The sequence below is a fragment of the Gavialis gangeticus genome, unplaced genomic scaffold (genome assembly GCF_001723915.1).
Source record: "Gavialis gangeticus isolate Ggan-Ray unplaced genomic scaffold, GavGan_comp1, whole genome shotgun sequence".
Taxonomy (NCBI): domain Eukaryota; kingdom Metazoa; phylum Chordata; order Crocodylia; family Gavialidae; genus Gavialis; species Gavialis gangeticus.
Window position 1 is genome coordinate 17,913,057 of NW_017729025.1, and position 21,024 is coordinate 17,934,080.

At 42.3% G+C, this 21,024-nt stretch overlaps 1 protein-coding gene across 2 annotated transcripts in view; it reads left to right on the top strand.

Annotated features, from left to right (window-relative positions):
* BRF1 (BRF1, RNA polymerase III transcription initiation factor subunit) overlaps positions 1-21,024 on the top strand; it is a 374,795-nt gene that overhangs the window by 316,586 nt on the left and 37,185 nt on the right. The window contains exon 16 of one of the 2 annotated variants that reach the window (XM_019518469.1): positions 13,163-14,505. The exons of the other annotated variant lie outside the window; for it this stretch is intronic. Within the exon in view, the coding sequence (XP_019374014.1) occupies positions 13,163-13,361 (199 nt within the window). The 3' untranslated portion in view covers positions 13,362-14,505. Of the gene's footprint in view, positions 1-13,162; positions 14,506-21,024 lie in introns of those variants that run through there. 2 annotated transcript variants of the gene reach the window in all.

The following is a 21,024-nucleotide window of genomic DNA, read 5'->3' on the forward strand; positions in this document are numbered from 1 at the left end:
CTTCATTTCTGGGTATCGCCCACTGGGGCCTTAGTGCTAACCCACTGTGCACTTGTGGAGAGATGCAAACAGTGCTGCACCTCACTCAGGAGTGTCCCCTCTACAAACGAAGAGGCGGATTAACAACTTTGAACTCAGTTAACGAGGAGGCTAGGCTATTGCTTGGCTTAGCAGATTTTCATTGGCTAAATAAATAAAATAATAGTAGTGGATGTCTGTTACTTCTGTGGCAGAACAGTACTAGCAACTTAAGCTGCTTGCACTCACCTGCCACCCTAGATGGGTGCTTTGGAGGCTTGAGTGGCCGTCAAGTTCCCAGAGCATTTGCTTTCCCTGCTTACAGAGAGCCCAACGTTTCTTGCTGTCAGACCCAGGTTACACATTGTGGCACAGCTGATCTGCTTCATTCTGCAGCATCTAATTCTAACCTATCAGACCCCAACTTGGGGCTGCAGAACAGAAAGTAGAAAAAATCCTGTTTGCAAGCTGAGCATGTTTCATTCTGGTTTTCATTGAGAAACAGGTGCAAACTGATTCTTATTGTTATAGTCTTGTGTTCACAACAGTACTACTACATATTTCTAATGAAATAGAATTGTACCTTGAATATTTTAGCTCAGATCCTGGCCAAATCCTGCTAGTTTTGCTCACACTGCTGTCCATTAACTTAACTGTCTTTCTGCATGTTTTGGCTTTCAAAGGACATATAAATTTCCTGGTTTTAGGTGCAGAAAGTTTTCTAACACGTTACCAAGTGGGTGAGGGTTCACGAAAGGCATTCAGCAGTCTTGCACAGTGCTGATAGACGGATAAAAGTGAAGCAATAGGCTGTTGTTGCAGTGAAAGTGAAGTGACTCCTCCCACTTCCAACACAAACATTTTATCATCTTCCTGGACAAGATTTCATAGATTTCATAGACATTAGGGCTGGAAGGGACCTCAGAAGATCGAGTCCAGCCCCCTGACCCAGGGCCAGGAAGTCAGCTGGGGTCACAGGATCCCAGCAAGATAAACATCCAGTTGACTCTTAAAGGAGTCCAGAGTAGGTGCTTGTACCACCTCGGACGGCAGTCTGTTCCAGGTCTTGGGGGCTCAGACTGTAAAGAAGTTCTTCCTTGTTTCCAGCCTGAAACGGACTTGGAGAAGTTTGTGACCATTTGACCTTGTCATCCCATGGGGCACTCTGGTGAACAGACTTTCCCCCAGATCCTGATGCACACCCCTTATATACTTATAGGCAGCCACCAGGTCTCCCCTGAGCCTGCGCTTTTCCAGGCAGAAGAGTCCCATAGCTCTCAGCCTTTCTTCGTAAGGTCTGTTTTCCTGCCCTCTGATCATACGCGTGGGTCTCCTCTGGACTCTCTCAAGCTTCTCCACATCATTTTTAAATTGTGGAGCCCAGAATTGGATGCAGTACTCCAGTTGCAGCCTCACCAAGGCCGAGTACAGCAGGAGGATGACATCCTGGGATTTGCTAGAGAAGCATCTATGGATGCAAGCCAGAGTTTTGCTCGTTTTACTGGCTGCAACATCATGTTGGTGGCTCATATTCATCTTGTAGTCAATCATGACCCCCAAGTCCCTTTCGGCCATGGCGCTAGCAAGTGTAGCACTGCCGAGCCTGTAAGCATGCTGCGGGTTTTCTTCCCCGAGGTGGAGTACCTTGTGTTTTTCGGAGTTGAAGGCCATCAGGTTTTCACCTGCCCATTTTCTGAGCCTGTCCTCGGGTGTGGATGCTTCACCCCTAAGTTTGGTGTCATCAGCGAACTTGGCCAGTCTGCTTCTGACACCAATGTCCACAACATTAATGAAGATGTTGAAAAGGATAGGCCCAAGGACGGAGTCTTGGGGGACCCTGCTGGTCAGAGCGCACCACTATGATTGACTTCCGTCAGCTACCAGTCTTTGGGTCTGACCTCAGAGCCAATTCCCCAGCCAGCAGACTGTGATGTAGCTGAGGCCGCAGTTGGCCAGTTTTTCTATAAGACTGTCATGGGAATACCACGTTGAAAACTTTTTTTAAGTCGAGATATATAACGTCAATCTCCTCTCCCTTGTCCAGGTGATAGGTCACCTGGTCATAGAGGGAGATGAGATTGGTCAGGCAAGACCTACCCGCAACAAACCCATTCTGGCTATCCCTCAAGAAGTTGCCTTCAGCCAGTTTGTCAAGAAACAATTAGACCTCTCTTAAATTTTCATACATCCCTTACTCTTCTTGACAGTCCTGTTGTGCTTAGACTAAGCAAATGAAACAGATATCTGAACAATAGCAGTTTCCTGGTGATCATAAATGCAGTGAACAGAATTTTATGAGGAAAATAATGTATGTTTCAGTACTTTCTTTGTTGGATTTTATCAGCTTCAGTAGAAAATGAGCAACTGGAAATGTCATTTCATAAGCCTGAGTCACTGTACACTGTAAGCTGCTTGGGTCATGGACTGTGACTTACTTGGATGTCCTGTGTGAAAAAGCATCTCAGCTTACTTCTCTGTGAGAGCCAGTGACTGAGAATCCCGTGGGGCGGGCTGAAAATGATCATAGATTTCATAGACGTTAGGGCTGGAAGGGACCTTGCGAGATCATCAGGTCCAGCCCCCCTAACTTTCCATACTTGCAGTTCACCGAAAGCCTGAGCAGAGAGATGAAATTTTGAAAACCCTCTTATGACTCTAGCCTTTGCTTCGTGTGCACTGTATTTTTTGCATACAACATGCACCTTAAAAAAAAACAGCTGCTGGAAATTGGCGTGTGCACGTGTGAAAAAATACGGTAAGAGCAATTTTGTCACTACCAGACAAAAGTGAAAGTAAAGTCTGCATGTGATCCTCAGGGAGCAGAACAGTGAGCAGTAGCTGCTGCTTAGTTATTTACTGCAAAGAAAGATCTTTTTTCTTCATTTTGCTTTTTAAAAACAGAGTGCATATTATATTCTGAGGCATGTTGTCTGTGAGAAAATACAGTATTTCTTGATTGCTCTGTTGTCATTCAGTGGCAGTCTGAGTTGATTTCCAGGCCTATTGTAATTTTGCTGTCTTCACTGAAATGCTCTCCTGCCCATACTAGTACCCACTCAGTAGTTTGGCTCAAGTGAGCTGCTTTTAATCCAGGTGCTTTATTTACTCGTACACATTGTGGCACCTGACTGTGATTGCGCTGTATGCTTCCAATCGGAAAGGAATAAATAGCTGGGCATTATCAGTTAATTGTTTATGTGGTTAAGGCATTTTGTATCTGCATAGTCAGACACACTAGTAAATGCTAAGGGCGGTGTAACCACTGAGAAAGGGAATGGTGTTGAAATCCAGGCCGTTATAGATAAGTGGATCAGTGGAAGTGGACAGTGATTATGCTGTAATTGTGGTGTCTTTGGAAAGGGTTTCTTATGTAGTGTTCGTTTCCAGCCTGTTTTGGAGACAGAAGTCCTTAGGGGCCTCCTGGCTGCATACTTTCCAGAAGGGAGTATGAAGTGTTATCACCAGGGTCTTACCAAAATTTCAAGTTCATGATTTTCATGGTAACCACAATATCGGGCAGGCCCCGTGAAAAATTGTGCGCTCCACAAAAAGATGCAAGCTCTGTACTTTGGGTTGGCGCTCTGGAAACCGCACCCCCCCCCCCCCCCCCCCAAATAACAGGCTGGCTCCCTCTGGGGAGCCGCAGTCCTTGTGACCATTGCTGCCCCGGGGAGAGAAGCTGCTGTCCCTGCCCCTTGCCGCTGATTGGCTGTGAGGGCTGTCCAATCAGTGGCAAGGGGAAGGGCCGCATGACATGGGCCTTGCAGCCAAGCAGTGGTGAGGGGCAGAGCTACTGGGGCCCCTTGGCCAATCAGAGGCATGGTGAGATCCACTGCTTCACCTGCTGCCAGCCCCGTGGTCTGCCCACGAAATCAGCTGGCAGCTGCCCCATTCAGTAGACCCCTAGTTATCACTAAACAGGCTTTCCTCTCTTATGCAAATGAAGCGAGGAAACAAACAAGCCCCTCAGATTGAATTTGCCTTGCTTCATACACAGTGGTTTAAAAATGAGTTTTTTCCTGACTTTTTCAATAGAAGCAATCAAAAGGTTTAATATGCTCCCTCTGCCCCCACAACATTCAAACTGCCGTGGTTAGCAGCGCTACTAGATAAGAGTTGGCCATTTGAATCTTACCTCGGCTAAAAAGGATCTGCAGTGATCCCCATTTAGATTTTTTTTTAAAGTTATCCTTGAAGCTGCCCAGCTGTCTGAAGTGTGTTGCTGAGCCTGGTGGCTCAGCACAAGGGGTGCAAAGCTGTTCCCCCAAAACTGACTTGCTGCATAGGAATTGGATCTTCAGGGAGCACTACGTGTCCACTTCACCGTAGCTAGGCAGGCTGTGTGCTCATCACTGCCTGGCTTGCTTTCCATTTTAATCTCACTTCATCCTGTAAACCAGAATGATTTAAACACTCACAGTTTACAAACCTAGGAATTAGGGTCAAAGCAGCCAGCACTAATTTTCAAAAAAGTTTATAAACAGTAGTTTAAACTTGCCTGCATGAAAATGAAATTAAGACAGAGTGCATTTCAGATGAGTCTTTTCAAGCACCTGAGTGGTATATTTGTGGATCAGTGAATCATCCCACTTTAGGTTATAATGTCCATCAGTGGAGGCTTTTCTCACTGACCTCAGTGCATTTTGGATTGCTCTCTGAGAAGGCAGTGATGTGTATTTAAGTGCCACAAAGCATTATAAACGTATCTAAATGGGCATATACATAACTAGAACTTCTGCATATATTCCTTGTTCAGAACCAAATGGTAAAACCATCTTTATGAAAACATCTGGGATTTTGTTGTCTGCTTTTTTTTAACAACTCTTTTTTGGCAGAAAAGTTATTTCACATGCTCAGTTCTTGCTGCTGCTCTTCTGCTTTTTCTCTTCCTTTACCCTAGTAAAGAGAGCACGGCAACCTTGTGTTTGAATTTTCTGACTTTTCTTCATTGTTTTTTGGAATGGATCTTCATGCATTTTATTTTCTTTATTTGTAAACTTAGATTTGAAGTGGTATTTGGACTACAGGCTTGGGTTTTTTAAAAAAATCTAGAAAAGCTTTTCATTCTACATGACAGAGCCTGCTTGCAAATTTATGGCAAAAAAAAGGAATTTTTAAAGGGAAATGGGGGTTGGGAATCATTCAGAACACCTAAAGTACACAGTGATTAAACGGCAGGGAACATTCACATATCTGTCACTTGGTCTCACAAAGATCAATACAAGGAGGCTAATCTATGGTACAGTAGCAGTCTACAATAACTCCATACTATTATCTCTCATACTATTATTATTAGAATAAAAATTGCCATCCTTCAAAATTTGAAGATATTGAGACACTCATCTTGGCATTCATCATTTCATAAGATGGATCAACTGTGTTCTGCACATGCATACACACAGCTCAATATTCTCTAAATTATATTGCAAGCTGATCGTGCTGTCCAAGCAAATCTCTCCAATGTAGGCACACTTGGGCAGATGCTATCAAGTGAAACAAAATGAGAACAAATAAGGTTAAGGATTTAGTGCAACAAGTTACAAGCTCAACTTTGTTCTTTGCAAATGTTTCAGCTCTGTCAGGGCTGCAGAGGAGGGCAAGGAAAGAATGTCCATGTCATACCATTCTTTGACATGGGTAATATTGCCACAAAAATTTAATGACGTGATTTCCATTTATAAATTATGTTGTGGGACTTCCTAATTCAGATAGCAGGGAGAGCTGTAACGTACGTAACGCTGCACTAACAAGCAATTTAAGAAGTTTCAGTATTAGGATTATAATGGGAGTATAAAAATAATTATAATCCTGTGGATCCCTGACTTGCTGCTCACTGGGCTATATTGATTTCTCTTGCTAAACCTTTTCGTTCAATTTTCTGTGAAAATGCCATGTTGCCTCTGGATTGGTAAGTGGTAAACCTTTATAGGCTAATTTCACTGTCGTGGGTGGAACAGTGGTTTGTTTCTTTTGAACTCTTGATGGATCCTGATCATTAAAGGAAAACAAGAAATTTGCTCCAAATAGTGACTTGGGGACCTTGATTAAAAATCTGAAACTAAGGGCTTGGACAACATATCTTTTTAACTACTTTAAAAGGCAAGGGGAACCTGGCACTTGGCATTAAGTGTGAGCTTTCACAATCTAGCAGTTGCATCATAACAGTTTATAGAAGTGTCATACAATATTGATGCAGTAGTTACATACACCTGTCTGTATCCTAAAGAAAAAAATAGAGAGTGCATTTATTGTAGGTACATAAAGTTCCTTGAAACACCATGTGGCATTTTGACCTTAAAGCCTGCAAGCAGAGTAACAGGTTTGGTTAGAGGACGACCAGTTCTGCAGTTGAATCTATGTGGGTGGACCCTTAGGCTCTCTCAGAGTTGCCTTTCATGAAGTCAGTGAAGCCCCACATAGATGGATCTTTGGATACTTTGTCTTCAGTGGGGTTACAGGCCAGCCCTTTTGTCTCATGCACATCGGTCTGCTGCAGGATAGGGGCCATCATTCAAAAATGTATTAATGAAAGAGACTCCAACACGTTAGATTTTCTTGGCTTATGCTGTGAATCCATGCATGTAAAGTTACAAATGCTTATAAACTGTTTTTCTATTTAGTGAATTTCAGAGACTCATAAAATTACTGTTTAATTGAAGAAAATATGGGCTAAGTACAGACAGTCAAAGAGCCTGAGGATGAATTGATTCAGTCTTTGTAGCTTAGTCTAAGCTCCAAAGATTAAACTGAGAAACAACTGGACACACATTTACCTTTGATTCAGGAAATGCAGCCACATGCCTGCAGTGGCTCAGGCCAGAAACTAGGGGGTGGGACGCTAGAACATGTCTCTCTTCCTGCTGCCCCCGAGGTCTCTGGGATTTGCAGTCCAGCATCACGGAAGCAGGACTCTGCAGGGTTGCTCATCACTTCCTCTTTCTGTTTCTAGGTGCCTCTGGGATTTGTAGTTCACAGTTACAGCCAGCAGTAACTTTCAGCAAGTTTAGCAGTGCAAGGCAGATTTGTACTTGGGTGAAGGGGGGCTTAACCCCTCTCCCTGGCCCCAGATCCCAGCCAGGGTTTGCTGAGGTAGACAGTCCCTGCCTCTCTCCCCAGCCCCAACCTTTCTCTGCTGGAGTAGACAGCCCAGCCCAGGGCTTGGAAAGCATGCTGCAATGGTGGGAGACTCTGATTTAACTTGAACCAGGAAGGGGTCTGGGACACAAGTTTCATAAACCGGTTTGACCCAAATCAGCTACATCTGATACTACATTCAACCAGGTTTATCTTAAATCAGTTTCAGTCATTTTGAAACTAGTTTATGTGCACTGAACTTGTGTTCTGTTACAGGTTTAAACCAGTTGCTGATGACTTAAACCAGTTTATGTGTAATTTCTGTCCCTAGCCATGGTGTTTAACCCTCCAAAATGCCTTCCCCACATTTATATGGTAGTGGCAATAAACATGGAGGTGTGATATTTTATAAACTTCTCTTATAACTTACTAACGGCAGTTAATCATAACATGAGCTGCTTATTGATGACACAGTTGTCTGTGATTGATTAAAAGTGGCAGATTTATTTCAGCTTCAACTCTTTCCATTAGCACTCCTATCGACCATCTGGCAGTGGGAAACCTGACTTGTGAGATGGGCGAGGATCTTGTTAAAAAATTACAAGATTTCTTAAGGGCTTTTTTGCTAGTGGCCTGATGGCCAGAAATGTGTCACTTTGAGTTTAATGACTGGTTATTGTTGTGTGAAATTAAAGACACTGAAGTTAGGTCATTCTGGTATTTCTCCTAGATATTTAAATGATTATAAATTATTGTTTGATTGCAAATTGTGTTCAGTGAATGAGTGTTGCTTCTATGGCTTTGTTTCTTTCTTATTTGCATTTTGATTAGAACAACAATAATTCTGTTTCTTGTATAACAGGGAAGTAACCTTATAAAATGATAACTATGCAACAAAACCTAGAGCTTCGGGTTGAAGACAACGGTTAGATTTGAGTTTGCTCTGAAAATCATTTGCACGTAATTTTATCAGGGAGGAGAGTTTTAGTAACAAGAAATATATATACAATTTGTTAGCTGTGTCTTGAAAGCTAGAGTTGCCTGAACATGCCCAAAATGGTAGATGCATGTGTTGACACGAAAGAAATCAAAGAACAGTGAAAGCTTGGGGCATTTAGGAAAGTTTCTGCTGACAGCACTGAGAATTACATCACCATCTGAACCAGAGCAGCTGCTCTGTCCCCAGCATCCCCTGATGAATAATAGCGTAGCAGGGCTCTTTGGTGAACAGCTTAATATGGCCTTTCTGCTGCAATACACAGTACCCAAGATACCAGAACGTTTGATAGTCTTTCAGTGGCAGCTCCCACCCCACCCCTCCCCAAAGAAGGCAATTTAAAATGAAGTTTTAACTTTCTAATACCCCTCTCCTGTCTAGATTTCTCAGTAGTCTTTGTAACGATTAATGTTATCTATGCGCTGCAGAAAGATGAAGTAAGGACAGAGTAGCAGCAATAGATATGAATTTCCTTGTACAGCAGTAATATATTAGGTCTTCGTCTAACATAATTTTATCCCGGATCTTTAAAGTATGCACATAACACATTTAAGTTCTCACCAGGAACATCTGCATTTGCAACTAATGCACAGCAATTAACTCTGATACATATGTCCAGGTTTATTGCTCTTGGGTGGTGCATTTGAAGGCCTGGGACTGCAGCATGTTGAGCTGGGTCTGAGCAGCCCTGGCTGGCAGGGGGCTCGAGGGGTCAGCCTGCCAGCCTGGGGCTGCTCTGACTTGGCTCACTGTGCTGTGGAGAGACTGGCTGGGGCACATGGGTGCTTCGGTGCAGGGCTAGCTGGCAGGCAGCCCCTGCACTGAAGTAGCCACATGCATCTGCCAGCCCCATCAGCATTTAGATGTACGCTTCTGCAGAGTAAAAAAAACTCTGCCCTAGGATAGCACTTGTGCTTATAAGTACTAACCTGCAGTGGAGTTGATTAGTTTACTCCATCCTAATAACACTTCATGTATAGGTGCTGAGCTGTTTACTGCAAAACTAATTAGGTAACTCCGCAGTAAATGTCTCATGTAGACATGCCCACCATGTCATAGATTTCTTTCACTTGCTTCAGGCTTTATAACATTTAATGTAAGTATATAGAAGGCTTCCATCCACGTACCAACTAGTGGTTCCTTAAGCATAATAGAAAGTTAACAGAATGATCAGCGTTTCTTCATAAATATATTTCAGATGACTCTTGCACCACCTGACTCAGACTGCCCACTCCAATTTAGAATAAAATTAATGAAAACATACACAAGCATCAAGGTAACAAGTTACTAGCAGATTATTAGAAATGGCTCCCTTGAAAAATATTATTTATTTTTCAACTTTGTACAATGTTGGAAATTATAGTAGATGGCAATGTTAGGTCAGTGTTAGTAATTGATTCAATAGTCAGCATAGAGAAATGACTGAGTCCCTTTAATTACTGTTCATTTCGAGACTTCCTAATTGAGTTTGGTTTTTTTGTTTGCTTTTTTTGAAAGGTACAGAATTTTTGCAAATAAATGTAACACATTCTGTCTTTCCTGTCTGCTGCAGGTTTTTTCTATATATGCAGGTCATAAGAATAATGAATACTAAGTCTCTCATTTGTAGATCTCCTACATAATCACTTTTTGGTCCTGAGTGGTGGCTTTCTGAACAAAAAATTCAGAGGAAATTTAGTTAGATGACTGAAGGCATTGCAGATGATAAAATTTTGTTTAGTTACCTCTGTTCCATATATTTTTGACATCTACCAGCATGATTAAAAGATCTGCCCTGCTGAATATTTCTGTGCGCATGTGCAAAAGTATTGTTCACCCGCTCTGTCTGATGCTCAAAGGTTCAGTGGCTATCTGGGACAACACTATGAAGATGGCCTGTAACTGGACAAAATGTAGATCTGGTACACTTCAGCTTATCTGGTTTCTGAAATGTCTTGCCTACAGGTTTCTCCTTGTCCTATTTACTGTTTTCTTTTTTAAACAAAAGCTTTCTTTTTGGCAGCTACTCTTCTATTCATGCCATTTTTGGATAACTGACCAGACTTGCACACAGCACCATCTCACTGCTCTCTTCTGGATCGTTTGCTGGTTGTGTGCTTGAACACCATCTGTTCCTGGCAGAAGTTACCTTCAAATACCTAACAAAACAGGTCATGGGAAAAAGCAAAATCTTTCAGGATCTAATGTTGTTAACAGATTCTGTTTTTTCACCTTTTTAAAATGTTTTCCTAACAGTGCTTGAGGAAATTCAGACTTTTCAGGCAATTTCTCTCACTCCAAATCTGCCCTTGCCCAAGCAAGCAGTAATATGCAGCAGTATTCAACTTAGAAACGTGTTTAATGGAATGATACAAAGATGTGTTCAATCCAGTTGTATTTCATAACGGATGTGGAAAAAGGAGTTAAATGTATGCTAATGAAATATGTGGGAGACAATAAAGTGGGTGATGGTGTGTTTAGCAGTAGTAATAGATATATATGTAGAGGGGTTAGACTTAGGGCAGGAAATAAATTGAGATGTATCTTGGAAAAATCCAAGCTAATGCATTCAGAGATATGCAATCTGAAATGCAGATATTCTGTGGGAGTGAAACCTGTAAAAACCATAGAGCTGAAGATGCTTTGAAGAGATAGCCGACTGCAAATTGGATACATGTCTGTAAGAAAGGCCATATGTGTAAGAAGCATCCCATCGTGGAGCTGGGAGTTTTTCCCTGTTGAACTCTGAGTCTGGACTGTTGTGCTCAGTCCCATGGAAATTGAAGCCAGGAGGTATGATATTAGGGTGACTTCAGTAAAGAGAAATGATGGTGTCTAGGAAGGGTGATTTATAAAACAAAATAACAATACAAAATTTGACTCAGGAGGGAGTCTTATTATAAATAGTCTGAATGTTGCCACCTGTTAAATGAATCGCCACCCTTGTGCTGGATTTCAGCCTTGGAGCTGTGTTATCCTGTCAACAAGTAGCATCCTCAAATGACCATAATGGCTAAGTACAGACAGTCAAAAAGCCTGAGGCTGAATCGATTCAGTCTTTGCAGGTCAGTCTAGGCTGCAGAGATTAAAATGAGAACCAACTGGACACACATTCACTTTTGATTTGGGAAATGCAGCCACATGTCTGAAGTGGCCCAGGTCAGAAGCTGGGGGTGGGGTGGCACTAGAGCACAGCTCTCTGGCACGTAGCCAGCATGGGTTGTGTTTGCTGCTTCTTCCTGCTGCCCCCGAGGTCTCTGGGATTTGCAGTCCAGAATCAGAGAAGCAGGACTCTGCAGGGTTGCTCATAACTTTCTCTTCCTGCTTCCAGGCGCCTCTGGGATTTGTAGTTCACAGTCGTAGCCAGCCATAACTTTCAGTAAGTTTAGCAGGGCAGGGCAAATTTGTACTTGGGGGAAGGGAGGTTTAACCCCCCTCCCTGGCCCCAGACCACAGCCAGGGTTTGCTGAGGTGGACAGTCCCTGCCTCTCTTCCCCGCCCCCCCCCCCGCCCTTCTCTGCTGGAGTGGACAGCCCAGCCCAGGGCTTGGAAAGCATGCTGGGATCCCCGGTGACTGATTTAACTTGAACCAGGTAGGGGTCTGGGACCCAAGTTTCATCAACTGGTTTGACTGATATCAGTTAAGTCTGATACTACATTCAACCCGGTTTATCTTAAACCAGTTTCAGCCATTTTGAAACTGGTTTATGTGCACTGAACTTGTGTTCTGTTACAGGTTTAAGCCAGTTGCTGATGACTTAAACCGGTTTATGTGTAACTTTTGTCCCTAGCCAATATGTAGAATAGGAGTTCAAAATGCATAGCGGAAGGAGATTAGGTTTTTCTCTGAGGGAAGCAGCAGGTTTGGAGGTGTACGTTGCTGCCACACAGTCTGTACCCAGAACTGCTCTAGAGCATGATCGAGTGAATTGAAGTTCCCAGCACAGTGGCAGCACTCTTAGGAAATTTTTGGGACTGTTGGCTTTATGCAAGTGCCAGTCTCTTCCATGGTGACTCTGTGCCAGCCTTTGCAGGGCCGGCACAGGGAGCTCTTCTGTTGTAGACTGGGATCCAAAGGCACCCTGTGCTGTGGCTTACATAGTTTGTCCCTCTGTAGCCCTGTGCAAAATTTAAATGGTGCTGTGGGCCTCACACTGGCCTTGGCATTACAAGTATATTGCACTTCTTGTGGGTAAATCAAAGGCCCGCAGAAAAGTAAGGCTGACTGAATGGCCCTGTATGCTTTACTGCTGCTAAGAGAACATTGAGATCCAAATACTAATACAGTGAGGTTGTGCTGATTGTACCAGGGCTGACTTTGTTTCTTAGACTTCTGTTTCAGGTAACAATGATATTAGTCATTTGAAAAGATTTGAAAACAGATTTTAAAGAAGTTTGTACATACTGGATGCTGGGTTTTTTTCTCTCTCTGAGGATTGGCTCTTACACACTGCTTCAGGTATTAAAGACAGCAGTAATCTCTCCTGCCTCTTAACAGCAAAGAAAAACTCCTGTGAATTGCAACAGCTGCCCCTGGTGTGAGAATTGTCTTGACCTTTTTCTGACATAGCTTCTGTTGACCCTTTTAAAATTGTTTTAGTCTCACAGAAACAAATCTAAGACTAATTATTTCCCAGCTCCAGTTGCTGTCCTCCCAGATATTTTTTCATGCAAAATCAAAATATTTACCAGAACATTTTCCCCTGGTTTTCCACTGCAGCAAGCATGAGGTGAAAGTACAACTTGATTTCCTGATCTTTCAGTTTGTTTTTTCTTGTAAAAATGGTTAGATGAAAGCAATTTGTTTGTTTGATAATTGCATTCAAGATGAACATCTTCTGCATCCTGCTGAAGTGCTACTCTACATCCGAGGGCCTAAATGTCAAAATGCATCCTCTAAATATTCGTATTAGTTCATATGGCCATTTTAGAAAGCAGCTCATTTTTTTTCATTCTTTAATAAATACCAGCCTGTCCCTAAGTTCAGTAGAAAAACTTCATTTGTTTAGCAGGACAAATCTTTAGGCCAGTATTTTATATCAGGCAAGAATTCCCCTACAATATTAAGAATTTAGTCTCCTTTTTTTTAATTAGGAGTGTGGATGCGCCGGGTAGACTTCCTGTTGAAGGCAAAACTTCAACGTATACAAAATCATGTCATCCGAACCAGCCAGAATTTCAGACTGCTCCAAGCACAGGAGCCATCCAAGCTGCTCAAGTGCAAGAGCTCTGTGGATTTGGATTGCTGTGCAGTGATATTCGGAAAGTGATTCTGCATCTGTGTGTGAAGTGAGCCTGCAGCATAATTTATGACTTTGTCAGAGAGTGAGAGAGGGGGTGGAAAAGCCTCCCGAAAAGCACTTTTAATCGTGCAGCTTTTTTTCCTTTGAAATGTTTTTCTTTTATTGTATCTGACACCAGTTGAGGAGAGAGAAGGCTCTTGTAACCCTAATGCAAATAAAACAGCAGTTGTTTTTTTTTTCCCCAAATCTCTATTGACTTTATTCCTCCAGGCTGATGAGCCTGACAGAGTTGAAAAATACAACTACTCATTAGATTTTTCCTTTGATTTGTGGGGCTCTATCAATTCATTTGAAGTATGGTTCTTTTTTGGTGGGGGGGAGGGAACACCGGCATAAATTCATTTGTTTGTCATTTTGTTTATCTGTCTATTTACCCATTCCCTTAAGGCTTTAAAACATTGCTTTTTATTTTTGTACTGTTGGTGAGAATCAATTGTGACATTTTCTGTTTAGGCTGCTAAAGGTTTTGGCAGATAGAACATGGATTTTGTCTTTTGATGGTGAATTCGATTCAGCGTTTATTGCGACATCCTCAAGTGCTTAAATGTGTAGTGATAGACAGCGGAAACTCCCGCTGTGCAAGACTCAGCTAGGTCTGTACAGTAGTCCAACTGTTCAAAAAGAATTGGAACTCGTTTCATCTGTTTCTAATAAATGTGAAGCTTTCTTGCTATTTATATCAGTACCTAGAGCCAACTTAGTGTTTCAAGTTGACAAATACTGTACATCTAGCTTTTCACTTCTTCCCTTCCTCACAATGATGAAAAAAATGTCTTGTGAATCACGATTGATAAATTTCCGTGCTCAGACTGACTTATGAAACACAAAAACGGATCAAAAAGCTCCAGGTGATGTCAAAGCTGCTTCATTGGCCCACATGGATAGCAAGAAAAGTTAGAGGTGATTATTAAGATTGCCACTGATGGCAGATGATTGAACTTATCATTAGCCTGTGACTGAATTTGGGTCATCTCTTCCATGTTGAGGCAGGAGAGGAAGAGGAAGCCAGGTTCATTGGCGAGGGTCATTGCCTGTTACTGTGCGTGTCATCTTGGATAAGTCATTTGAATACTCTGTCCTTCATTTTGCAGCCTTCAAAGTGAAGACCATAGCAGCGTTTCTCAACCCGCGGGTCGTGACCCAAAAGTGGGTCTCAAGAATATATGAAAGGGTCGTGAACAAACTTAAAAAATGGATTCTCCTTTAAAGGAGAAAAATGTGGGGAACTGGCTTTTCCCTTGCAGGCTGGCAGAGCTCCAGCCTACAAGGGGCTACTTGGGGGCCCCCATGCTCCACACACCCCTCTCCCCCTGCCCCCCACAATGGGGGCTGGAGCCTGGGGGTGGGGGGCAGTGTGTCGGGAGTGAGGGGCACTGGGTCGGGACTGGCCATCGATGCTTACAAATGGGTCCTGGTACAAAAAAATTGAGAACCACTGGCCTATAGCACTAGTTTCCTTCAGATATATTGTGTGGACCATTACTGGATCTTGCTAGCTGCTCTGATTCTGTGGTAATGGGCACATGAATTGCCTTAGTCGGTAGAAAGAGGATCCTGATCTGATGGTCGTACAACTCCATTTATAATGTGCATGCCAATTGTGGCTGGAGCCGTGGCGGGACCAGGTCCGGGGCATGCCCAGTGTATTTTACCCCGAGTGCTCTCTGACCCAGCTGCCCTGTGTTTTTCATATATTCCTCTTGCCTCGGACAGGAGTGGCCTGCACAAGGGCTTTCTGTGTAGGGCTGCCATTTGGTAAAAACACCATCCCACGTTCATGCTGCTTTGCCATGTACATTTTTTCATTTCTATCCTGGGAAGTGAGTGGGGGACTGAATTTTTCGTCTGCCCACTTCTCGGGCAGTGTGGGCTTTTGAATTCAGATAGAAGATATGCCTGTGATAAACTGGGAATACATTAGATGGATAAACCTTTGCTGTTGTCAGGTTTTAATAACTTTTCTTGTAATGGGTATAGCTTATTCAGTGACCTTCAAGTAAGAAGTTTTTAATTTTTTTTTACCAGGGAAACTCTTGGCTTATATTACTTTCATGTTTAATTATAAACAGATTACTAGATTCTCCTGTTAAATCTTTCAAACAAGTTGTTACAAATTCTGAAATGTGAAAGCAACAGTGGAAAATCAGTTGCTACTTTGCCCTTTTGCCACTGAGATTGGAGCAAACATTATATGTAGTCCTAAACGAATGCATTCTTCGTCTAATATGCTAAGATTTACTTCAAAGCAAAGGGTTGTAAACTGCTGCTGAGCTAATTTCTGGATTTCAGTCTGTCATATATGTTTGAATGTGATTCAGTCCCATTAAAACAGCTCACTCTTAGAAACCTAAGCTTCCATGAAAATACACACACTATGCCTAGGACTTCCTGCATCTCTACATTTATTTTAATGCAGCAGTAAACAACCAAGCAAAGGAATGTGCAGATTTGTATTGTCATCCTAAAAGCCCAGATGTGGTGTTGCCAAGTCTTAATGTTCCCACGATATTTTATAGATGCAAAAACCAAGGCAAACTGAAATGATTCTGTAATGCTGATAAAGGAAAGTGCAGCGTATGGAGATTAAACTACTAGAAAGGAGAGCTTTATTGCTAGCGAGTCCAAACAGTTGTCTCCTTGGGCCAAGCACTTCTAAGACATTTGTTGCTTTCTTTAGCCATGTACTGAATGTAGCACATCTAAACTGAAAGCATTCAGGACATATACACCCGAAAAAGAGATCCTATCATTTTAATTTAGAATTTGTTGCTGGCTGACTCTTCTGAGCTTGCTTTTCAGACCTGGAAACCAAAATTGAGGGTGGTAATGAGAAGGAATAAAAGCCAAGTAACTCATTTACACTTACTTATAACCTTAGAGAAACAATCACTGAAACACGTTTTCTGTCTTATCCTAAAAGACATACTCCTAACAGCTTTACACAGTGTGCAACAACGTATGCATTTATGGATGCTTTTGTTTTAGTTGGCATTTGTTCTAATGGCAAAACGAATTGGCACATTTCTTACTAATGGACTTTGAAGCTGTGACTTCAGCCCAGGCTTAATCTTCTGTTTATGTACAGCAGGGAATCTGTGTGCTTTGTATAGGGATGTATACAGCACAAAGAGCAAAAAGGCTCTGCACAGATGGGGTCTTCCAACTCCTCTCTGCCTCTGTTTTTCTTAAAGTAGTTCAAGTCTTTTAGGAATAGCAGGGTTTTTTTTTTCCTCTTCTCTTTTATTGTGAATTTTTCCTTCACTATGCATGGGGTAAAAGTTCATAATAAACATTGCAGTAGGATTAACCTGAAAGTATCTTTGTATTGATCTTCAAACATAGATCAGGACATGGAAGGATTTAAGGTATATGAGGAATTTACTATTTCTGCTTTTCTATGCAGTACCTATTTAATTGCATAGTTTTAGTGCCTATTCTTTGAGATGTAAAAGAAGAGGGAGGGATTTATTCAAAACGGTTTGCATTTGTTTCGTGTTTTATCCTAGAGTTCCATTAATATTAGTTGTGTATCAAAAATTCTGTGAAAAATCTGCCAGCAAAAGTTAATAATTTCTTGGGGGAAAATACCCTGCATACATAATGGGACAGTATAGAAGCTGCTATTTATGGTATTATCCTTTGCCAATTTAAAATGCCCAGGCAAGCAGCTGAACTTTTTTCGTTTCACTTTCAGAGTAGGTTGGTAGCTGGTACAGTAGGCATTCGTTCCTTATCCTTATCCGTGGCTGCAATGAATGTAACCTTAACTTTACAGTTCTAGAGGTTCAGAAAGCCCCAAACCTGCAAACACAAATGTAAGCTTTTGAGTATTTCCATTAACATCAATGGGATTCCTCATTTATTTGAAGTCAGACCTATACCTAAACCTTTTGAGGGTGAGGGCATAAGGTTGTATTATTATAGCAGAATAATTAGCAGTCTCTTTTAATAGTATTATTAAAGATGACCTAGAAAGAGGCAAAAAGGTCATGATTTAAAAAAAAACCCTCATGGCTTTTGCATTTGATATTCAGATTCTATAGAGGCTGGAAGAAGTCTATAATAACTGAAAAATTAGCTTAGGGATAGCACCAGAGTTTAAGGAAGGTTAAGCAATTAGAAAGGAAAAGGACTTTTAGCCAGACTTTTTTTTGTGTCAACACATATGTAATGCCAGTGGTTGATATTTTATACAGAAAAAGCCTTTGTTTAAGGTTCAACATCTCCATCCACTCAAGTTGCTCAATCTAAAGTATATATGATTTGACCCATTCTAATAGTCTTTAAGCCAAAACCAGAGAAGATGAGTTTTAGGCTTAGGTGTAGTTTGCTCTACAAATGCATCAACACTCAAAGCTTCTCTGTGGTGGAAGAAGCCTTAGTTCTCTGTCTGGTTACACTCTCTTTGTCTGGCCACAGCACTCCCGTGCCTTCTGCTAGCCACTGTTCCCATTATTATCCAGTTTTCTTAGGGTGCACTTAACACTCTGGAGTCACTGCTGCTGCAGTGGGGCCATGCAGAGCTCTAGGAGCTCATGGATGTCTATGCACTTGGGCAGCCAGGAAACAAGGGCTGCTATGAGGACTAAGCCCCTCGTGTAAATAGAGTTCTGCCAGCAGGAGTTTTTCTGTCATCAGAGTTGCGTACGTTAGCTTCCCGGAATGGATCAGGCTCAGAGCTATGTCCAGGCCAGGGGTCTCGCCAGAACAGCTACATGGACTCTGAAATGTGATCTTTTATTTGCATCTAGCTGACCTAGTCATGCCAGCAGAAATTTGGTGTGGGCAAATCCCAATATTCGTAACCTTTCGAGGGCAATACAGAATGAAAGTAGAGTAAACTAATTCTCATTTACCATGGGATGAGAGCATGAATATAGGCAGTTGCTTCAGGGTGGGGGAATGGGAGGACTGGGCAAACCAATTCAAGCATGATTAGGGACCTTGTTCACATGAGAAGAAAAGTGCTTAACCTACTGACATCCATGTGCAGTCGCTTGCAATCATTGCTCAGTGCCATGGTTATTAACAAGTTCCTCATAGCTGCATGTCTGTACAAGTCGTAATTCAAACCATTCATGACTCTGATTGGTTGCAAGCCTCCTTAGAAGTGGTAGTTTGGACAAACCCTTTGCACATTTATATAACAAAGACACGAGACCATCTGCATCTTGGATCTTCCTTTCACCATATTCCACAGGGACAAAGATTTTTTGCGTTCTCATCCAAAATTTCCCCAAAATCTGTTGTCTGAGTTATGCTTGCTTTAGACCTTTTACCTTTTAATTTCCTTTCCAAGGTTTTAGTCTAACTACTTGGACAGTAGAGACTTGGGAGTCTAGATGTTAAGATGGTTTTGAGCTTTTTCATTTGGAGAATAAAAATAATGATACTTACATCTCAGAGAAGGACTTTGAAAGTATCACAAGTATTTGTAGACCTCCGAGAGCAGTGTAAAGGGAGTATCATTTCCACTTGCCAGCTAAGTGAGCAATGTTTTATCCATTGAGACATGCTGTGCTTTCGCCATAAGGTGCTGTGTCTGTGTGTTCGGACTCTCTGTTAGGAGTGAAGTAGAATCAGTAATGCGTGCCTGTAATGTTTCCCTCGGAGAAATCTGCGGCACCGTTCCACAGTTTTGTTCGCACCTTCATGCAGCATCAGTCGGGATCTGTTGCTTTCCTTGAGGTGGCGGTTTTGCAATCCTTCTATAGCCACAACTCTGCCTGCCACCTTCCGGGGCTTGGCTGGCCTCTTAGTCTCATAAGCCTCCTCAAAGGAGAAGGTCTTGTTTATGTTGAAAACTGCATCCCGTTCAAGCACGGTTGTGAGCCACAGAGCTATCTGATGAAATGCTAACCAAGACTGAGTGATCACTGGAGAGCATCATGATGAGCATCACATCAGCTTAACTCTCCTCATGATTGCCTCTGAGGACTAGAGAATTGTATTATGGGTTGAACAGGTTGGAGCGGGGTTTACTACCATTGTAACTGCAGTCCTCCAGGTGTTTCTTCTATCTTCATACCACCTGCCTGCTTTTGTACTGTCTCCTGAGTTTTTTTTTTTTTTTTGGTTTCGTGGGGTTTATGGTAATGGAGGGTTTAGAGGGAGGAAAAGAAGTGGTTGGGAGCTGCATAGCCTCTTTATGATCTTAGCTCTTAATATTTGGAGCCACAAAGGAAAAGCTCATGTGGTCCAAACCTGCTGCTTAGTAATGGAGCTCTCAAAAATGGTGGAGGTCTAAGACATTCCTTAAGTGAGGAAACCATCAAAGAATCCCAGTAACTGGTGAGTGACATCTTTTTAGCCATTTTTAAGTTTGGCAGTCTTGTGATGATGGCTCAAGTAGGTCAAGATTTAGATCAGGGTTGACGTTTATATTTTTTTCCCAGTTCCCCCATCTCTACAACAAATGCGTGCCAGATGTGGACGGGTAGCATCGGAGCACAGACTGCGATGGCCAAAGGAAGTCTCAACAGGGACCCCTTTCACATTCCTTAGATCAGTTCTCATATTAATAACTTTGTATCCACAGTTGTAGCAAATACCCTCCTGACTAGAGCTCCTTTTTTTTTTTTTTTTTTTTTTTTTTTAAATGATCCAGTGCCAGCAAGGTCATTTTTAAAGGTCTCTCTTGTGACCAGTCTTGTGACTCTGGATCACATTGAAGAAGATATAGAAGATTGTATGTGTGCATGTGTGTGTACACATTATGCAAATATTTGCAAAACCTCCACTTGACGTTTGTGGCCCTGTTGTTTGATCCGTTTCCTTGTCTTATATCCTCACGTTATAAACTCTGGTACATTTCTGGCCTTCTCCTTTAAACTCTTCTCTCATTAAGGGTTGCCCCCCAAAATTACAACTAGAGACATCTTCCTGAAAATAGTGGTAAAGTTTGCTTGGCTCTCCTTTTTTGCAGAGTTTCACAGCCTCTCTCTGACCTGCCTTGTCAGGGCTGATGTTGCTAAATTCTTTTCATGCTGCCTACTATTAGCTATTAGCATCAACAGTAAACATTTCTCTGGGGCTGAGCTGTGAGGGACGTGAGTAAAAGGATTTCAAGGAAAGTAGTGCCCAAGGTGGGCTCCAGTGGACAACAGCACAGATAGAGATTCTCTAAACCCACACAACAGATAAGGACGAGCTGAAGTAATGAAACAGAGCATGCCACTGTGTAAACCTTAATCCTGTCCTGGATGGACCATCTTTCGGAAGAAGGGAGGTCAATTCTTCAACTTATAGCCTCTTTGCTGCAAAAAATCTGCTTTGTTTTTACCATGTGACAATTAGCTGCCTTGGCTTAAAATCAGCTTCTTCTAAAAACCTCTTCTTAACAGGCTGTCCTGCAAGTTCTATTTCATAGTTTCATAGTTTCTAGGGTCGGAAGGGACCTGAGCAGATCATCTAGTCCGACCCCCTGCCATGGCAGGAAGAGCACTGGGGTCAAATGACCCCAGTAAGGTGTTCATCTAACCTCCTCTTAAAAACCCCCAGGGTAGGAGCCTGCACCACTTCTCTTGGAAGCTGGTTCCAGATCCTAGCCACCCTGACCGTGAAATAGCGCCTCCTGATGTCTAACCTAAACCTACCCTCTGCCAGCTTGTGATCGTTATTCCTGGTCACTCCTGGCGGTGCTCGGGGGAACAG